This window comes from Hirundo rustica, chromosome 8, assembly GCF_015227805.2.
Source record: "Hirundo rustica isolate bHirRus1 chromosome 8, bHirRus1.pri.v3, whole genome shotgun sequence".
NCBI classification, from domain to species: domain Eukaryota; kingdom Metazoa; phylum Chordata; class Aves; order Passeriformes; family Hirundinidae; genus Hirundo; species Hirundo rustica.
The window spans coordinates 32580697-32599078 of NC_053457.1; the positions used below are offsets into that span (position 1 = coordinate 32580697).

The 18382-nt window shown below is 50.0% G+C and overlaps 1 protein-coding gene across 3 annotated transcripts in view; it reads left to right on the plus strand.

Annotated features, from left to right (window-relative positions):
• The window catches only part of LHPP (phospholysine phosphohistidine inorganic pyrophosphate phosphatase), a 71611-nt gene that overhangs the window by 36121 nt on the left and 17108 nt on the right, over positions 1-18382 (plus strand). The window contains exon 7 of one of the 3 annotated variants that reach the window (XM_040071474.2): positions 2636-3339. The exons of the other annotated variants lie outside the window; for them this stretch is intronic. Coding sequence (XP_039927408.1) covers positions 2636-2756 — 121 coding nt within the window. The 3' untranslated portion in view covers positions 2757-3339. Of the gene's footprint in view, positions 1-2635; positions 3340-18382 lie in introns of those variants that run through there. 3 annotated transcript variants of the gene reach the window in all.

Here is an 18382-nt window from a genome sequence, read left to right on the forward strand (position 1 = left end):
TAGGGAACTGCCCAAATCCTGGTTGTTGAGGGGTCTTGATGGAATTCTCTGTCCCAGCCCCAGCGTGGGCTGTTCCTGCTGGGTTCAAGGAGGGTGTAAGGGGCACAACATCGGTGCCAGCAGCTCCAGCTTCCTCCTAGACTAACATTGGCTACCTGCTCTTGAACTTCCTATACCCTTCTCCTGGGAGCAGAAATCTCTGTGTGGCTCTGGGAAAACCAGGAAAATCAAAAGCTTCCCTCAGTCCTCTCTGCTGCTGGCATTGTGCCCTTCTGCCCTCCTTTCCCAGGGCACCTCCTGAGGAGGCAGTCCCCTTGCTGATGGCTGAGCTGGTCCCTCTCAGTCCCTTCGGGATGGAGTGGGGACACCTCGCAGGCATCGCTTCCCAGGAAAAGCCAGGCTCTTCTGAGAACCCCCAGTGCTTCAGGGACAGGCTGTGCTCACCTTCCTGACTTCAGCTGGGCAGTGTGGCTGTTCTGCAAGCTCTTGGGAAAGGTGCAGGGAGACTTTTGGAGGAAAAGCAAACCGAGCCATCGCTGGGCTCTGTAGGTGGAGAGGAATCCGGGCTGGAAGCGTCGCGCTGGCCGTGCTCTGGGCCAAACCCACACACACACACACAGAGCCAGGTAGGTTTTATCCAAGAGAGCAGCACTCAAGGAAAAACAGACAGAAAAAGCTGCAGTGCTTGCTCCAGCTCACGTGCACCCGTGTTCTCCAAAGGGAGAATTCCAGAGTCCTGTGGAGTGGCTGGAGCCAGCCCCATCCCTCAGCCCCGGCGCGGAGCGTTGTGTCTGTGCTGCCCTGACAGAATCACTCGTCCCAGGTGGCCATCCTCGGGAAGGAGGCTGATTGCCAAGTAAATCCAGGAGCTGCTGCCTTTAGAGGGAACTCCTAGAGGATTGACAAGGCAGTAAAACAACAGTTTTCTGTGGCAATTGCTCTGTGGGGAATTTGGTCAGATCGCTGCGTTGCAAATGTACAGAACAGCCTGCCTGTAGAAATCCTTGAGAGTGTGATAGGATTTAATCAATCCCATTTGTTTGGATGGAGAGGCAGCCCAGATCTCCGTGGCAGATGCCCAGGAAATGCTGGAGGCAGCAAAACCTGTTAAACAGGGCTATGTGTGGCCCTGTGAACAGAATACACCAAATTCGCCTTTTTTTTTTTTTGACTCAGTCAACCCCTCCCCTTATTACACCTCCAGTCTTCACTCATCCTGTCATTTTCCTCAGTTTTTTCCCTTCTCTATCTCTTTGCCTCAGACTCCTGTTTTTTATTTATTTGTTTCTTTATTTATGAAGCATGCTTTGATTCCCTCTTACGCTTCTCTCTGCGCTGGGAGGCCACAGGAGGCGATTGGGTGTGATGTTCTGCAGCCCTGCTCTCTCTGGGTCCTGCTGGGTTCCCAGGGATGCTGTGCTCTGTGATGTCCCTTCAGGAGAGCGTGACATGCTGCAGAATGAGCCCCCCACCAGCAATGGGCTGGGGAGGTGGATCCTGTCCTTGGGGTTGCACCGGTTCCACGCAAATCCCAAATGCGACCCTGACGATCCCTGTTGTTTTAAAGGGCTTTTATTTCCAGGTAAGTGACTTTCTCAGGCTTGTTTTTCATTCCCTTTGAAAACTCTCGGTTCTGCCACTTGTCCAAGCTGTGCACGAGCAGCAGACAGTGATAAAGAACAACCTATTGGCACGGGAAAGCAGGGGCCAGCTGCTTGGACTGTGTATTTATTGGACTGGAGATGCTGGCAGCATGGAATTACGAAGATCTGCTGTTAGTTTAGGCTTCTCCTCTCTCTGGTTGGGCCAGCTGTCCTTTCAAATAGCAGGGAAGTTTCCTGTAGCTACAGGAGACGGGAGAAAAGTTTCTTCTCGTGGTTTATCCGAGTTTGCAGTTTGCTCACCGACCCTTTACTTCTTCCCCGTGGCAGCCAATTCTTTCCCTCCCTTTGCTTCCTGAATCTTTTGTACAACAGCGTGAAAGAGGACCTTTCCAAAAGCCCAGCACTGTTGTAAAGCCACAGGAGGGCTGGGCCAGGGCTGATACTCCCTGGAGCTGCCAGGTTTATGGAGGAGCCAGGCCACGTGGCTGTCTATGTTGACAAGCTTGTTTTTGGGAGATAGTGTGGGAGAAGTGTCCTTTATCCTGAGATTGCTGGGTCTGCCATCCAAGGGGACACCATCAGCAGCTTCCTATCTGCAAATCATAATTACTGGGACAGGGAAAAAAACAACCCTGGGACAGTCTTGGCCTTACCTGCTGTGGTTCTTAAAGAAAAGGCACAACCTCCTGTAAAGAATCACGCCAGGAAGTGAAATTTGGCATTTAACATCTTTCTGAAAGAGCTAGGGTTCAAAAAGCACCCAAGTGTTGTCTCTTTGTCTGCATAAAGCAGAATCTGGTGATTTTGGTCCTGTCAGAGGGGAAGCAGCACCAGCACAAGTGAGATAAGCGGAGATCTGAGCCTGGCTTTTCCTGTCATAAGCTGGGCTGGTGCACTGAAAGGCACAAGGGGGAGGAGCAAGGCTTAGTTGGTGCTGTGCAGTGACTTGATGAAGATTGGCCCATCCTCATGGGAAAACCCCAGGGGTTTCTGACAAACCATCCAAATCCTGCTTCTCCTGTCATTCACAGGCAGCAGCCCGGTGTGATTCCCGTCTGGTGCCTGCACTGGGCTGTAGCTGGAAACGGAGGAAGCTCTTCCTCCTTTAGAGAGCTGCTGTGTCCCTCCTCTCCGCTCCTGGGGGTACCATGATCTCCTGCAGGTCGAGCCTTACAGCATTCCTTGGGCTCTGCCTCCCTGCCAGTTTTTCCTGGACATCTGTGGGCTTGCAGGACCAGGACACCTGGAGTGGAGATCCTCTGAAAACTTCTGCTGCTGGAAGTCCTGCTGCACCCGTGGCTCCTGCAGAGCATCACTTTGGCCTGGCAGCCTTTCCAAGGCTGGATCCCACCTGCAGCATCCAACTTCACATGGGAACAAGCCCTGATTTTGTGGTCTCCAGCAGAGCTGCAAGTCCCAGGCCCTGGAGCCACCATTCCAGTAGATGGCATCAAAGACAGCTCGTTCCTCTGCTGGATCCATCTCCAAGGGCTCTTTTCCCACAGTTCCATTCCCCACAGTCCCATTTCCCAACAACTCTGGAGCAGATATTCCTGTAAAAAAAAAAAAGCAAGCTCCTTATAAAAAGTAACCTGTGCATTGCTTTGCTTTTGTTTCCTTGTTAAGTGACGTGTCCCATGTCACAAACCAGCCCGGTGCCCAGTTTTCCCCCCAGCAGCAGGGACTGGGTGCTTTCTGCTCACCTTTGGCCATTCAGCCCTTATCTCACCTGAAAAATGCATTGAAAAATTAATTATAGACCTTCAGGTGCAGGTTTTGTTGTCTGAATTTAGTTTACTTTATATTCATGTGTGTAATATTTGCATATGCAGTGCCCTGCATCGGAGGGAGATTAAATCTTCCTTTTTCTTTATTTATAAATAAACTGTGAAGAGACCTCGTCATTGCTGGAGGTCATTGATCCGCCAGACATGAAGAAATCCCTCTTCCTGACTCCAGCCTGTAGGATTTCCCACGGCCAGCAGGTCTAGCACACCGCCAGACTTCAGCTGACACATCGCATTGGAAATTCCAATCACTGCCACATCACATCTCTAAAACTTGATCACTGACTCACCATTATTTCTGATCTCTTTGGGAGCATTCCAAAATCAGGCTCCCTACATTAGCAGAAGGAGGTCAGGAGTAGTGAGTCCAGGAGGAGGGAACATCAGTGTGGTTTTTGCTTTTAAGCTTAGACCCCTGTGATTTTTAAATGCAATGATTGTAACATACCCTGCCCTTGGAAAGTGTATTCCAGCTGCCTCCCAGTGCTTGCATTAGCCAGTAGACTTAGCAGGATTTTATGGATCTATTTTCAATTAAAAGGAAAGAGCTGGAATTTCTTCCCACTGGGTTTGTCCTCTGCTCTATTTGTAAGTTCAAAATGGGAAAAAAAAACAAAAAAACCTTTCCTTCTTTACTAGGCCACAGATACCACATAATACTTTGGGCTGTACTTTTCAGTCTTCACCTGCTCAAGGTGACTTTGGCTTTTTCAGGCTGGGGTAGGCAGGATTTGGGCTGTTGGGTGGGGTTTGAGGGAGGCAGAGCGTGGCAGGCACGTGGCAGTGTCTGTGGCTGGAGGTCCTGCTGGAAAAGTCTGTGAAATTGCAGGATGCTTGGTCTGTCCCAGGCAGGTTTTTGATACGTTCTGTGCTCAGAGCAAGACCACTGCAAAAATCTTGTGTAACAGAGACGTGTGACCTAGAGCTTTGCTGGAGCTCCAGGAGAAAAGCAAATGTGCATAATGCATTTGTTTAATGCATCAGATGTGAAAACAGGGTTAAGCCCTCCTGAGGGCAAACAGAAAGCTCAGCTGGGCCAGTGGATGCTACTGTGGCGTGGTCCCGTTGCGGTGCTGAAGGTGCTGTTGGCACTCTGGTGGCACATTTCAGTGGGTGCTGGTGCCTTGGTGGACCCCTGGGGCTGTCAGGATGATGCCCACGAGGGCCAGGGCCAGCTGGGAGCTCCAGGTGTGCCCCTGGCCTCCACCTCAGGTGGGAACAGCATCGTCCAGGATGAGCAGTCCATCATTGCTGCTCCTAAAACATCCCCTCTGCGGAGTGGTGAGGGAGGGAATCATTGCAGATTTAGCACACGGCTTTTAAGGCACAGACCCAGCCCAGAATGCTGGCAAATTTTCCAAGAGCAGCAGCTAAATCCCTTTCACAGGGTGAAGCTGGACTGTGGTTTCCAGGTGGGATGTACAGCTCTGCTGCCCAGTGCCAGGGAAAAGATTCCTTCCCAGGAAAAATGATGAAAGGTGCCAGTCACTTTGTTCCTGGTTATCCTGTTCCCTGGGAAGGAGTGAGCAGAGCCTGAGGAGCAGGCCTCATGGGAGAAGGGGGATTAAAGGAATGAAGCTGAAAGAAAACCAACTCGGTGCTTTGCAGGAAGGGATCACAGTGCCTGGGGCCGTTCAGGTGTTACAAGAGCTGGAAAGCTGAGAAGAGTGAAAGGGGAGGTAGGAGGGACCTCTCCAGGTGACACTTTATTACTTAGAGATTTATCAGGCACATGAAATCTACAAAAACCACAGTATTAGTAATTTTGCTGAGAAGGGACAGGCAGCTCTGCTCTCAGAATACTGCTGTGCAATGGCATCAAACCCTCTGTCCCAACATATTCCTCCTCATTTGTAGTTTCAGGAAGGTTTACACAATAAAACACCTCGCTCAGCAGTGCCTGGGGGCTTCGCTCCAGGGATCAGTCCACAGCCCTTGGCTCTCACATGCAGTCCCAGAAGACAGGGAGAGTTTGGCTTTGCCTGCACTGAGGAATGAAGGAATAAATAATTAATTCTTCCTGGCCTGTGCAGTTCGCCGTTTATAGTCCTGCAACAAAATCCTGCATTCTGGTTTTCAGAGAGCTGCGGGCTGGTGGGGACGGGGAGAGTGGGATCCTCTCCATCCCTGCTGTGGGGATGGGGTAAAGTCTGATGGGAAAAGATAAAAGGGGCCTGTGCTCTACAAAAAACAGGTGGAAGTTGTCCAACAGCAGCTCCCGTTTGATTTATCCTTGTCTAGTTTCCACATTGTTCCCAGATACATATGTGTCCTGAGCTTGGCCATTGGTTTTGGGGAAGTCTGGAAAATTCATCTACTTGTTTCAGCAAAGGCAGCACGTTTCCTGGCTGGGGTGCTGGGCATTGAGAGGATGCTGCTGCTTTTCAGCCCGATTTGAGCAATCTCCTTTCCATTTCAGATTCTGCAGAGGTTTCTCTGAAGGTTTGCTCTGTAGTTGTGCCAGGGAGTGCATCGAGGGGCGGGCGATGGCTCAGGGCCAGCTTGTTCGTGGTGGGGTGTCAGGAGCACAGGGACACACGGGGACAGAGCACAGGAGAAGGGCAGAACAACCTGTCAGCAGGTGTGGGGGAGCTGACCCAGCCCTACAGCTCCACTTCCCACCAGAACACCACCATGGAACTGGCCCAGCCCAGCCCACCACCAGGCTGTGCAGCCCAGCTGAGCTGCTTGGGGAATAAAGGGTGGCACTGTGGGGTTTGGGGTTTGGGGTTTTGGGGCTGGCTGCTGTCTGTCCTGAACAAGCTCTGCAAACTGAGTTTAGCTGGTCGTGAGTTAGGGACACAAAATACAGAGCTTGAGATGGTTCATCATCAGGGAGAAAGGCCTCAGTCCCCTCCTCACCTGCTGTGAAGGACAGGCACACAATTAAAAGTTTTCTGTAAATGCTAATTAAAATGGACTTAGCTAATGACCGATTGCTCTTTTGATTGCATTAAGATTCTAAGTGTAATGAACTTAGCTGAAGTATGGATTACGATCTTGTTCTAATTAAAACAAAAGCGTGTAACACATATTAGCACTTATCAGAAAGAGTTTTAATGGCTGTTTGGGATCAAACTGTTGAAAATATTAATGTGTTGTCTAAAGCCTGCAGCACTTAATTAGATTAGTGGAATTCAGGTTACTTCAAAGGGTGCATCCAGATATGATTTTCTTGTGGTCTCAGAAACAGAGGGAACATAGATCTGGATCGTTGCTTCCATGCTACCCCTCCTTTGCCCTGCAATTCTGAATCCTGACTTCCTCAGTCCCCTCCAACCCTGTGGCCTGTGGAGGAGAGGGGGAGTTAGTAATTCTGAACCTTTTGCATATTTAATTGCTGAGCAAGAGCTACCATTTACTCCCTTGCTTTGGGCACAAAGAGGAGAGCCGGGGGTTGTTGTTACCTTGCAGTAGATGGACAGAGATTAAACAGCACACTTTGCTGCCAGCAGCCACAGGGAAAAGGTGTTTGGTGTCGGTACAGCAGTGGTGGCCAGGGAAAGCTGTGATCAGAAAAGCAAAGCAGAGCTCAAGTTGAAATGTCGGGAGTCCAGGGGGTCAGGAAGGGCTCACAGCTCTTGTCTGGGCTGTGCTACAGCTCTGCCTCTCACCTCGGCAGCTCTAGAGGAACTGACCTACTTTAATCTAACTCTTCAATGCCAGATGAAGAAGGGATTGCAAATGGGGTGTTCTCCCTGGAAAGCACAGGACTTAATTTCTTCCACTCTTTTGGCAGCACCTGTTTCTGCACTTGTTTAAGACGAAACACACAAAGCCCTTTATTTTTGTCTGGATGCTGCCTGGGGCAGGAGAAAGCCATTTGCTGTAGGTGGTGTCTCCAGCCAGCTCCTACCTGAGGTGACATGCTTGCAAAGTCAAAAAGTCACTGCTTCTGAGCCACCACTGCTTTGGTGGCTTCCAACCACCAAAAAAAAGTATATTTGAATATCTTATGATCCCTTTTCTCCCACCTGTGACCTTCAGCTGTCTTCAGTGACCTTTCCTGTTTCTAAACCCCTGGAGGTCCTTGGGAGGGCACAGGGGAAATACAAACTCACCTCTGAAAGAGAACAGGATCCCAAAGCTACCAGCGAGACACAGGCAATTAAAGCACTGACAAGCTGGTGCATAATTTCTGTAAATTGGGTGTCAGGGCTTGATTTTTGAGGAGCAGCCCAGCAGATGTCAATGTTCCAGGTACCCCTGGTATGGTCAGGTCAGACTGACAGGTCAGAAGCTGGTGGAAGGGATTTGCCCTCTAACCTGGCTTCCCCCCAAAAGACAGACAGATCTGTGGGGAGGGAGAGCTGGGAATGTGCAGCTCCCTTGTGCTCTCCTGGCCGTGAGGAGCTGGGAAGAGGCTCTGTAAGAGCTGCAGTTGCCCAAGGGCAGGGCTGGGGAGGAAAACGTGTGAGCTCAGGAAGAGCGTGTGGTTATGAGTCAGGGTGTCACCACGCAGCTTGTGAAGTGACACTTAGACCAGTCTGAACTAAAGCTTCCTGTCTTCAGAACATCTCATCTGGGTCACACTTGGAGCAAACCAAGCTCGGCACAGCCACGCAGCAGCACCTCACACCAGCTCAGGACTGAGGTGTGGGGCTTCTTGCAGCGAGTCTGACAGTGCAACCCCTTCTGGTCTTGGTGCCGCAACACCTCCGGTGACACATCTGTAACTGGGCCACACAGCTTCCCCCAGACTGTGACACAGCAGCATGTCACTAGTTGTATGGCAACTCTGGTCACCTCTCTCTAGCCCAGACACTGCCTGACTGGTAAGTCTGGGATCATCCCAACCGCTCTGACACCACTCTACAGCTGCTGAGCCCTGCCGTGGCAGTGGCACGACAGCTGTGAGTTTTGCAGTTCCGGGTTAATCTCATTTTAGAGGTTATCTGGCCGTGGTTAACTGGCCTTGTTAACCCAGTCACTGGCTGGTGTTTATTCAGTTTATCAAGTCCTTGACTGTGCAGGCCTGGGTGTGCCCTGCGTTGATAGAGGAGATTTTACAGTAGAATTTGGAGGTTGATTTAGCAACCCTGCTTGCCTGATGTCCGAGTCTGTGGTTTGAGCCCAGTGAGGGCTGAGTTGCAGCTGTCGCCTCTGCAAAGAGAGGTACCCGACCCACTGAGCAGAGAGGAGGAGTAGCAGCGGGTGAGGAAAAATGTGCCAGAGAGGTTGCCAGGAGCTGGAGGGACAGAAGATGCTGTAAGGTGAACTCATTAGCATGAGGTAATATCACTCCTGAGGCAGCACAGAGAGGAGAGAACCTGCAGCCAGGGGAGGCCACATCCAAACAGCTCAACACCCTGAAATAAAGACAAGTTAAGGAGGAGAATGGGACAGGCTGCCCAGGGCAGTGGTGGGGTCAGCATCCCTGGAGGGATTTAAAAGATGTTCAGGGAGGGTTTGGCAGTGCTGGACTCTTTGAGGTCTTTTTCAACCTAAAAATGCTTCTGTGATTCTAAGGTGTTTCAATCTAATTCAAGATAAAGACAGGACTTTGAGAAGCCTCAAGTGCATGTGAGTCTGTGTCTGTGTGTATGCAAACATGGCCATATAACCCTGAGGAGAGCTGGGGTAGTTTGCAGGCCCCTGAGAGTAGAAGGATGCTGCAGCTGAACAGCCTGGATGCGATTTACTGAGAAAACTTCCAGCTCTGTGTTCCTCCAAAAGCCACAGAGGTTTCTGTGCCAATAATCTTGTTAGAGACAGGATTTACATGTTGAGATGAGGAAAGGTAAAGCAGGGTTTAAAAAAAAGATACCACAGATGCTACTTCATCAGCCCCAGCTAATTTTCATGCAGTTCTGGTTTCAGATAAAGAGCCTTCCCCGGGTTTTTGTAGGAGAACAGCAATGCAGGCTATTCAAAGGGTGATAATACATGGCTCTCGTGGCTAAAGCCTCCTGCTTTCTGAGCACACATCCTCAAGGAGCACAGCAGGGATGTGCCTTCAACACACTGCTGCCAGACTCAATCTCTTTCAATCTCTTGCTCCGCTCCAGCTTCGGGGCAGACAATGGGAGAAAAATTACTTTGAGTGAAGCCCTTGCTCACTAATTGCAATTTGTGCTGAGAACCAAGCAGGAGCAGGCAAATTTATCTGGTGTTATGGCTGTTTCAGGGAGTTATGGTGAACACTGAACCCTGCGAAGATTCAGGAAGGGGCAAGATTAAGGCTTTGTTAAAGCAGAATAAATGCATTAGAGTTGCACTGAAAACAGAGGAGCTGAGTGACATCTTCAAGTGTTTAACAGAACTGCAGCCAGTCACGTATGGCTGTTTTCACAGATCCGTAACCTAGATGTTATAAAAAAGGAAAAGAAAAATAAAACAAAGGAAATCCACTTTAGCTGAGATAAACTGAACCTGGACACATGTGCAGACGCCAAAGAACAAGAGGCACCTCACGAGGCTAGATGAGCTCCTCGTTCCCAAGAGTGTCAAGTGTGATCATCTGCGAAACAGGAGCGCCAGCCAATGTTTCTTTTAGTAAAAGGGTGAAATGAAATGCTGTTTTTGAAAAGTTTATGCAAAGTTAAGTGAGCAGGATAATCCCAGCCTCTTAAAACACTCTCACACTTGACAATGTACGCAAGAAGGGAGGTGTGAGCAGAGCTCTCTCCTCATGTGTCCTATGTTGTGTGTCCCTAACTCAGGACCAGCTGAAGTCCTTTTGTAGAGTTTGGTTAGGAAAGACAGCAGCTGGCCCCAAAACCCCACAAGTGCCACCCATCATCTCCCCAAACATCTGGCTCAGCTGGATGGAGATGTACAGGCTTCATGGGCTGGATCAGCTGAGATCTGTCCGGTTTTACGTGGTGGTGTTTTGCTGGAAAGTGGAACTCTTAGGGCCAGTCCAGCTCGCCCACATCTGCTGACAGGTTATTCTGGTCTTCTGCTGTGCCTGGGTTCTTGTGGCATCCTTTGTCCCCATTATCACCCCAATCCAGGTGGGATTTCCCTGCCCTGTGTGCCACTCCAGGGGGAGCCGTGAGCCGTGAGGAGCCGCAGCGGTGGGCACTGTCCTCCTTCCCAGGATGGTTTGGGTTGGAAAGGACCTTAAAGGTGATCTAATTCCACACCTCCCACAGCCCAGGCCGGCTGTGTCAGGAGCCACTGGGCTGTTGGGAGGGCAGGTCTGGGCACTCACAGCCAGGGAGGCCGTGGAAGCTGAGGAAGGCAGCGCTGGCAGCAAGCTGTGCCTTTCTGCGCTGGCAGCCCCGAGATCTTCTCCAAAATTGCTTGTCTACAGATAATGATGAATGGTCCCTTTATGCACAGCAACTGAGTAGTACTGGTGTCGCCTCCCTGAGAAAAATCAGCAACCCTCCTCTAAGGGATGGAATTATGCTCCTTTGGCCATACACAGGCCGCATAATTCACTGTAATTTTATTATTCCTGTGCACTCAGAACTGCACCACATGGCTCTTCTGTAAGTGGTGAAGGTAAGAGGCTACACCGGCATGATTTTTCTTTAATAAGATTATACCATGATAATAGGCTCTTAGAATAATTCAGCTTCTAATGATTTTGTTCTTCTTTGCTTCCACATGATCAAGGGCAATATGCGTTAAAGTTGCAGAGGATTTCTTAATTATAGAGTAGTAAGTAGATGTTTTATCTATCAGCTGTAATATTCAAAGGAAATTTTTGTTTTTGTGGGAAAACCTTATTTGGTGTTGCCATTTTCAGGGCTCTCTGTTTAAGCCTGTGCAGGCCTATGATCAAATTTCTGCAATACAGTGGTGGTGTTTTTGTGGGAAAAATCCTAGTGTTGAAACACAATGCAGCTAACCAAGCTGGCTGGAAGGGGATCAACCTTGTAATACTTTAATCTGATTAAAAAAAAAAAAAAAAAGTAGTAGTAAAAATTATAAATTATTTTTTCATGCAGATGAGTTGCCTAACATCAGGCATTCAAATTAGGAAACGTTGGCCTGACTCCCCCAGGGCCTCAGTTTCCCTTTCAGTAAAACAAATGAAAGAGTCGTTGGCCCTTTCAGACCTGCCTCGGTGGGTTATCCCAGGCGGTTTGTGTTGCACCCTGGGAGCACCGAGAAATTTGCTTCCCTGATGTTTGTAAAGCTCTCTAAGATCTTTCAAGAAACACTGCAAAGCCTCATTTTAACGTTCCCAGAGGCAGCGCTGGGTCACGGCTGTCACCCGGATTATACCCAGTCCTTGGAGAACTTGATTTTATCCACCATCCTACCTGGCACTGAAAGCTCCCAGCCCTCCACGGTGGAGCTGGCTTGACCTTCAGTGCTATCTGAACCTGCTCTGCCATGTGCCAACCTCCCTCCAATCTCTGCTCTCCTGGATGAAATACGGTTTAACGTGGCCTGCTCTGAACAATAGCTCCTCAGTTAAATTCATATCAGCATCGTTCCTGACACAAGTGGGGAGGGTGGAGGCCCGGAGCCACACATCTATTAATCAGGGCTGGGTGTCACTTTGCAATTCAGAGATGGTTTGTGCGGAAGGAAGCCGAGCTCTGCAGTGAAAGAGTTTTGAGGTTTGCCCTGAAAAGACTTGTCACCACTCGTGATGTGCTTCCCCACCCCAAGCATGTGTCCTTGTGGCTTACAGGAGGGCAGAATTGACACCAGCTGGTGAGTCGTGGTGAAATTTGGCCTTTCTTCGAGGACCTCACTGGATCCTCCTGGGGAAGGAGGGAGACAGATGTCCCTGCATCTCACAAAGCTTTGGAGTAACATAAAGGATGAGGATTTGCATCAGATGGGGCCAGCACTGGAGCTGCTTGATCTAAGGCTGCTCACCACTTGGGCATGGTGGTTTTCACCTGGGCATTGTGGTTTTCATGTGGGCATAGTAGCAGGAAACTTAATCCAGGTGGGATTTCAAGTTCAGGGTTGCAGGGAGAGCACCAGCCTTTCAGGCACTGCCTTGCTCTGCTGGCTGGCTGAAGGGTTGTGTAACCCAGCACTGTGAAAGCCATCAGCTCCTGAGCTCTGCCTGCACTGAGTCTCTCCCTCCTTTTCCATCAGAGGGGAAACAGCAGAATTTTTCCAGTTAGATAAGGCAGTGGAATTGGGGAATGGGAAAGGATCAGGTGAGTTTTCCTCTGCGGTGGCAAAGGCCTTTCCCCACTGCTGTTAACCAGGATGATTAAAGAGTGAGTTCTTCAGACACTCCTCAGCTGTCGACCCTGAGCTGAACCCTTGGGTTAGGAGCTGACTTTTCATTTGGGACTCACAGACTTGCAAGCTAAATCAGAGCCCAGATGGCTTAGAAAAGCCTAGAGAGCTCCAACCTGAGAGCAGCTCTTGCCATGCACGTTCCCATGCTCTTTCAACAGGCAGGGGCTGCTGTGCCAAGTGTGATTTCAGAGGAAGCTTGGAAAGAAAGTCCAGCCCCGTCTGTCATCCTTTTTTTTCAGACAACTTCTGGTACCTTTGCCATGTGCAGAATAGCTGAGAGAAAGAGCTTTTACAGAGCTCAGAGCTGGCCTTCTGCGTGTCCTGCTTCCCTTCTTCCTAAGATGCGTTCTCTTCCCCCATGAGTCACCCTGCGGATGAGAACAAGAGACTTTTTAGGGAAAAGGAGACAAAACAGCAGAAGCCGGCTCTTCAGAGCGGCTGTGCCGTGGCCGTTTGTTCGTGGATCTGGAAGCATCTGTCATCTTTAGCCCGGGGAGATCAATCCCAAGGCTGAATTACCGCGGCGCGTTTGTATGCGCGGCCGCACGCCTGCCTCCCCTCGCCCAAGGTGGATGTGTTTTCAGAGGAGAAGCAGTTTGCACGGATAAAAATACCCAGTGCTCGCGGGTGAGCTGCAGACCGTGCCAGTCGGGCCACTCAGACGTTTCCTGCAGTTTGCTGCGAGGGCTGGGCGCTCCGGGAATTTGGGGATTTGCCTTGTTAGCGGTAAAACAGCGCCCCAGGAGACAAACCTGCCCTGCCGTGGGGACACCTGCGTCTGGCCACATCCCAGGGAGGTGTCTCTGCTCTGACAGTGGTCTGGAAGGGGCTTTGGGGACCAGGTTACTGCTTCCCACTCCTCCACAATGTTTTAGGGCTCTAAACATTTCAAAAGTGGCTTTGCAGGTGTCCCTCCAGCCTTGTCTCAACACCCGGCTCCGTGTGCCAGGAAAGCACACCTTGGCTCTGAGCAAGCACCCCTGCTGCTGCTTCATGGATCTGTGAGATGGAAAACTTCTAATTAAAGCCAGATTATTGGTCTTGGCCCTTCTTGTTAGTATTTTGATTTGGGGTTTTCTTTTTTAAGTCCCTTTAAGATGTCTGGATAGATGATATCAAGGTTAATTTGTTTGTGATGGAAGAAATGTTTTCACATGGCGGCTAAATGTTGTTGGAAAAGAGCAGAATTAATAGCTGCTCACTTAATCCTGATTAAACTGGCAGCTGGGAGATATTGATCAGTGTGTTCACAGCAAACTATCCCTCTCTAATGCTTGGGGTAAACAAGCCTGGGACTGTGGTTACCTTAACCCTTCCCACATTGGCAGCCCTGTGCACTGGGCAGGACCTGAACCTCTGTGTGCTCCAGCAGAAGAGCTTTGTCTGGGGTTAGCTCCCTGGGGTATACCCAGGCTGGCTTTGTCCCAAAATCTCCTGGGATTGCAGAGCAGTCACCCAGCTCTGGGTATTCCTGAGGAGCCGGGGGCCCTCGGCAGCCCCCACTCCTGGCCACTGCCACAGCCATCACGTGGATGCTTGGAGCAGATCAGTGTTTCACAGAATCTGAAGAAGCTGCTCAGGGGGTTAGCAGCAACTGATTTTAGGAGTTGAAATAAACAGCAGGGCTTGGTCAGAGCAGGCAGCAGCTTGGGCGTGACCCCAGCTTTGCTGATGTTCCCGAATCCTGCTGCTTCCGTCGCTGTCAATCATTTCTGACACCCAGTTTCTGGGGACACATGGCAGGATAAACCCTTGCTCACCTCTCTGTACACCTGTTTGATCGTGTTCTCACCCCCAAAGCCATAAACCAGAAGGAACTTTGAGGCTGCCAGGAGAGGGAAGGAGCCTCAACAGCCTCAGCTTTCCTGCTCAGGCTTTATTACTCTCAGCAAACTCGTGTTCCATGTTTGAGTCCGTGCATTCTTAATGCAGCCACTGCCAGGCTGGCTCCAAACGACACAGATTGCTCTGGGTTGGGTCTGTCTTTGCTATTCACAAGGTCTCTGCATTTTTGCCCCTCTGGCTGCTGCACTGTGGTTGACTTCTTAACACAGACCAGGTCTGGAAATACCTAGAGCTGTCTTCAGCCTCCCAGGGAATGAGTGGGACTGCTGGAGGGGATGGAGAGCAACATGACAAGGAACAACTTTCCAGAGGGCACTTAGAAATATGGTTTCCTCAGGGAGATGAGTTCTGCAGGGACTCGGTTTTATCCCTGCCAGAAATTCCATTTAGAGGAGTACAATTCCTGCTGGAGGTACCGTAACTGTAACGGGTACTGGATCTGGCCCAGAATTAATTCATTGTGGTAGATCTTGGTACTGATCCATTGCTCAGTACTTCTGGGAAAGATCCTTGTTTCTTTTGTGAATGTTAGATAAACTATTTTTCCATGGGGTGAGTAGGAGATGTGGAAGGGAATTGTCCTCCCTGATACCTTGGGCACCATTGCTCCCAAAAATCAGAAGCTGCCTCTCCCCACCCTTGCTCTGCTCCTCCATCCTGGTGCTCTGCTCACCTCACACTTGATGGGATCCCAGGTATCCAAAGGAAAGTATTCCCCCAGCTGTCCCTCCTCATGTGGCATGGGCCAGTCTTGCAGGAACGTGTCTTGTGTGCTGTAAGGACAGGCACTGTTACAATCACTGTCTCTGGGCAAGCAGGCTCAGGCTTCCTGTTCTCTTGTTACCCTTGTTCCACCAAATGTTTGGTGCATCCACACAGTAGCTGACTTCCAGCCTGCTCCTGTATCCTGTGTGCTCCAGCCTGGATGATGGATTCCCTCCAGGATGCAGATGGGCCTTTACCAAACATTCTCTAGCTCACCACAGGCCCAGCTCAACCTCCTTGCATCCGAGTTTACGAGGTACAAAGCCACGGCAGATGAAACCCATCTGCCGTAGGTGAGTGGAGTTAAGCTGTTTTACAGCCGAAGGGAGCAGGCATAAATCAAAATGGGGAAATTGGTGGAGTTCTGGCTTTATTTCAGGGGCTGTTACTCTCTTTTTCACACGGCCAGGAGCGTTGCTGCTCCAAGCGTGTAGTTCACTTGTACCTTCAGGCTTCAGTGCCCTTCAGTGGGTCGATGGCATCACTCAGCACTCCTTTGGGCACAGGCCTAACTCCAGAAACCACCGTGTTTGTTGGCAAAGGCTCATCCTGCCACTCCCCAGGGGACTTGACTCCTGCGAGCGATCCTTAGGCGTATTTGCATTTGGATTTTCTTCATTCCAGCCTGGGCACGTACAGGTTCTCTCTGCTGGCTGCTTAGCCATTGGGCCCACTCAGGACTGACCGCAGCATTTTTGTGCTTTGTAGAATTCTTTCAAGTCCCAGGGAGGTGCCGGGTGAGCGGTGGGAGGGTGTGAGGGCATCCAGAGGGATTTCACGCCTCGCGCTCATCGGAACCTCTGAGCCATGAGCAAGAGGCTGCATTTTTTCCTCAACCCCTGCCAAACCTTGGTCCTTCCTTCCATCCTCCATATGCTGTCTTGCTGGCCTGAGCAGCCATCTCTTAATCTAAGTCTGTCTTGGGAGAACCAGTTAGTAAAACATCCTTAATTCACCCTGCTGGGTTCAGCCTGAAAGCAAACCAGACCTACTGAGGTGCTGCTCCGCTTGTGTCAGGAGCTGTTCTCATTTGTAAGAGAGAAGACACAGGCGGTGTTTGCTCCTCAGAAGCTGGGATTTCATGTGCCTCCCAATGCTGCTGGAACAGGCTGTGGATCTCCCATATCCCTGTCCCTTTCCTGTCCTTTGATTTGCAAGAGCCGTGCAGTGGCTCATCACGGCTGCTCACTCAGTTAAAGGCTGAACCAGCTGAGGCTGCAGCACTGGAGGCAAAATTGTTTTCCTATTCAGAAGCAAGAAGGGTGGGAATTTGGGGTCATTCCTCAACAGCCAGTTTCCCCTTGAGCAGAACAAGAAACTCTGGTCTTGGATTACTTACCCCAAACAGCTTCCCTGTGGGAAGTCTCGTCCTCTTCCCCTCTTCTGGGACAGAAGCAAGGATGGGAGATAGAGGGGTTTGGCCACATGGATTGAGATTTGGACAAATAAATGGGTACATGGCTCAGTGGGCAGATAGGTGGTTATTTGAACATCTGAGGCAAAGAGAAATGCTCCCTTCTTTTATTATTATACCTGGAGCCATGGAGCAGGAGACTTTTTATTGTTAAGTTAGGAGAGTTTAGGTTAGGTGCTGATTCCAGCTTATGTTTGGAAAAATCTGGTGGAGGCATGGGGTGGATTAATTCGCAACAAATGAAACCTAAGCCAGTGGAAGGTGGTGGGTGAATCATCCATCAGGTGGGACAGTGCTTTTGAGGGAGAATGAAGAGGCTCCTGCTGTGAGTCCTGAAGTCATTTCTGCGTTATTTCTGTCTGTTTGACTGCTCTCCACTCTGCCTGGAGCGACGTGTGTTTCATGGCCCTTCAGAGAAAGCAGCTCCGTCTTTCACATTCCCAGCGTTCTTGCATTTCCCCCTTCCTTGTCTCGCAGCTCAGTATCACTGATATGACAGAACGTGTTCAGTGCACAGAGCTATTAAAAATGTAGCTCATATGGTGCTGATGGGAGGCTGACATCTCCTGAATAATTTATTTTAACTGGAAAGATTTGTAACACTTAAGCGTTAGCAGGACGCTTCGTTTTAACCCTTCCTGAGGCGGCTGTTTGTTGAGATTCTCTTGTTTGGGCAAGAAGTGGCTCAGCCTGTTTGAGGGCAAAGCCAAAGCCACCTCCCTCAGGGACAGACAGACTGCTGGTCGTGGTCCCTTAGAGGCTGGAGAACTCCAGAACAACTCCAGAAGGAATCAGGAGGTGTTGGAAGAAGCAGTCAGAGTTGGACTGCCCCTGCCTTGGGAATAGCGAGCTTTTTCCAATGTGGAGGATTGAAACAGGCTGTAATTACTGGCTGCAAAATATTTACAGTAAGCAAGGAATGGCTGGCTACCTTTTATTCCTGGCAGCAGTTCCCTTCCTTGGGGCAGTGACTGTAAGTGCCTGCTCTGAGGAGTAGCTGCTGCCATCCCCCTCATCCAGGGGGAAGGACCTGATGTGTTGCTGGGCCAGGGGTTTGCACACGGTCTTTTCCAGTCTTAACAATCCTGTGATTCCGTGGGAAGGAAGTCAGGGCCATTGCTTTCTTGCGTACCTTCCAGAGAAACTTTGTGCAAACGTTCTTGCACGCAAGCCAACAACCTGAATTTCTACATTTATTCTGGCAGAAATCATGAGGGGGGCTTATCAGCTGAATTCTGGGTGTCAGTGTTATCGAGACCATTTCTATGATGATCATCTAAGAAGGCTCTTCCTCCCTCTTTTTTATCATTACACACAGAGAGACAATTCCTGCTCTCAGCTGCAAGGAAACAATTTCCACTGAAATCAAAGGAAGCTGCTCAGAGAGACCGGGCTTTATCCCACACTTCATATACAAACTTATCACTGGAATTGCTGTGCCCACATCCCGTGGCTGCTTCAGCCCAGAGGGGCTGAATGCTGGCTCACATACAACTCCTTATTTTCTCTCACTCTTCTTCCTCTTATTGCGGGTTGTGTTCCTTGCAGGGTTGTTTTGCTGCCCTTCAGTCTTGCTCCAGGTTCCTACCAAAACTGAGTTTAACACCTTAGATAAGACACAGTCTGTCCTTAAGGGCTGCAGAATCCGTGTTGGTGAAAGGGAATGGGAAGACAGAAATCCTGCTATTTCTGGTTTACAGATGAGGTCCTGCAATGTAGAAGGTCAAACTCTGAAGTTCTTGAAGTCAATGCCAAAATCCATTTATGGCTCCCAGCTGGCCAGGGCATCATCCCAAACA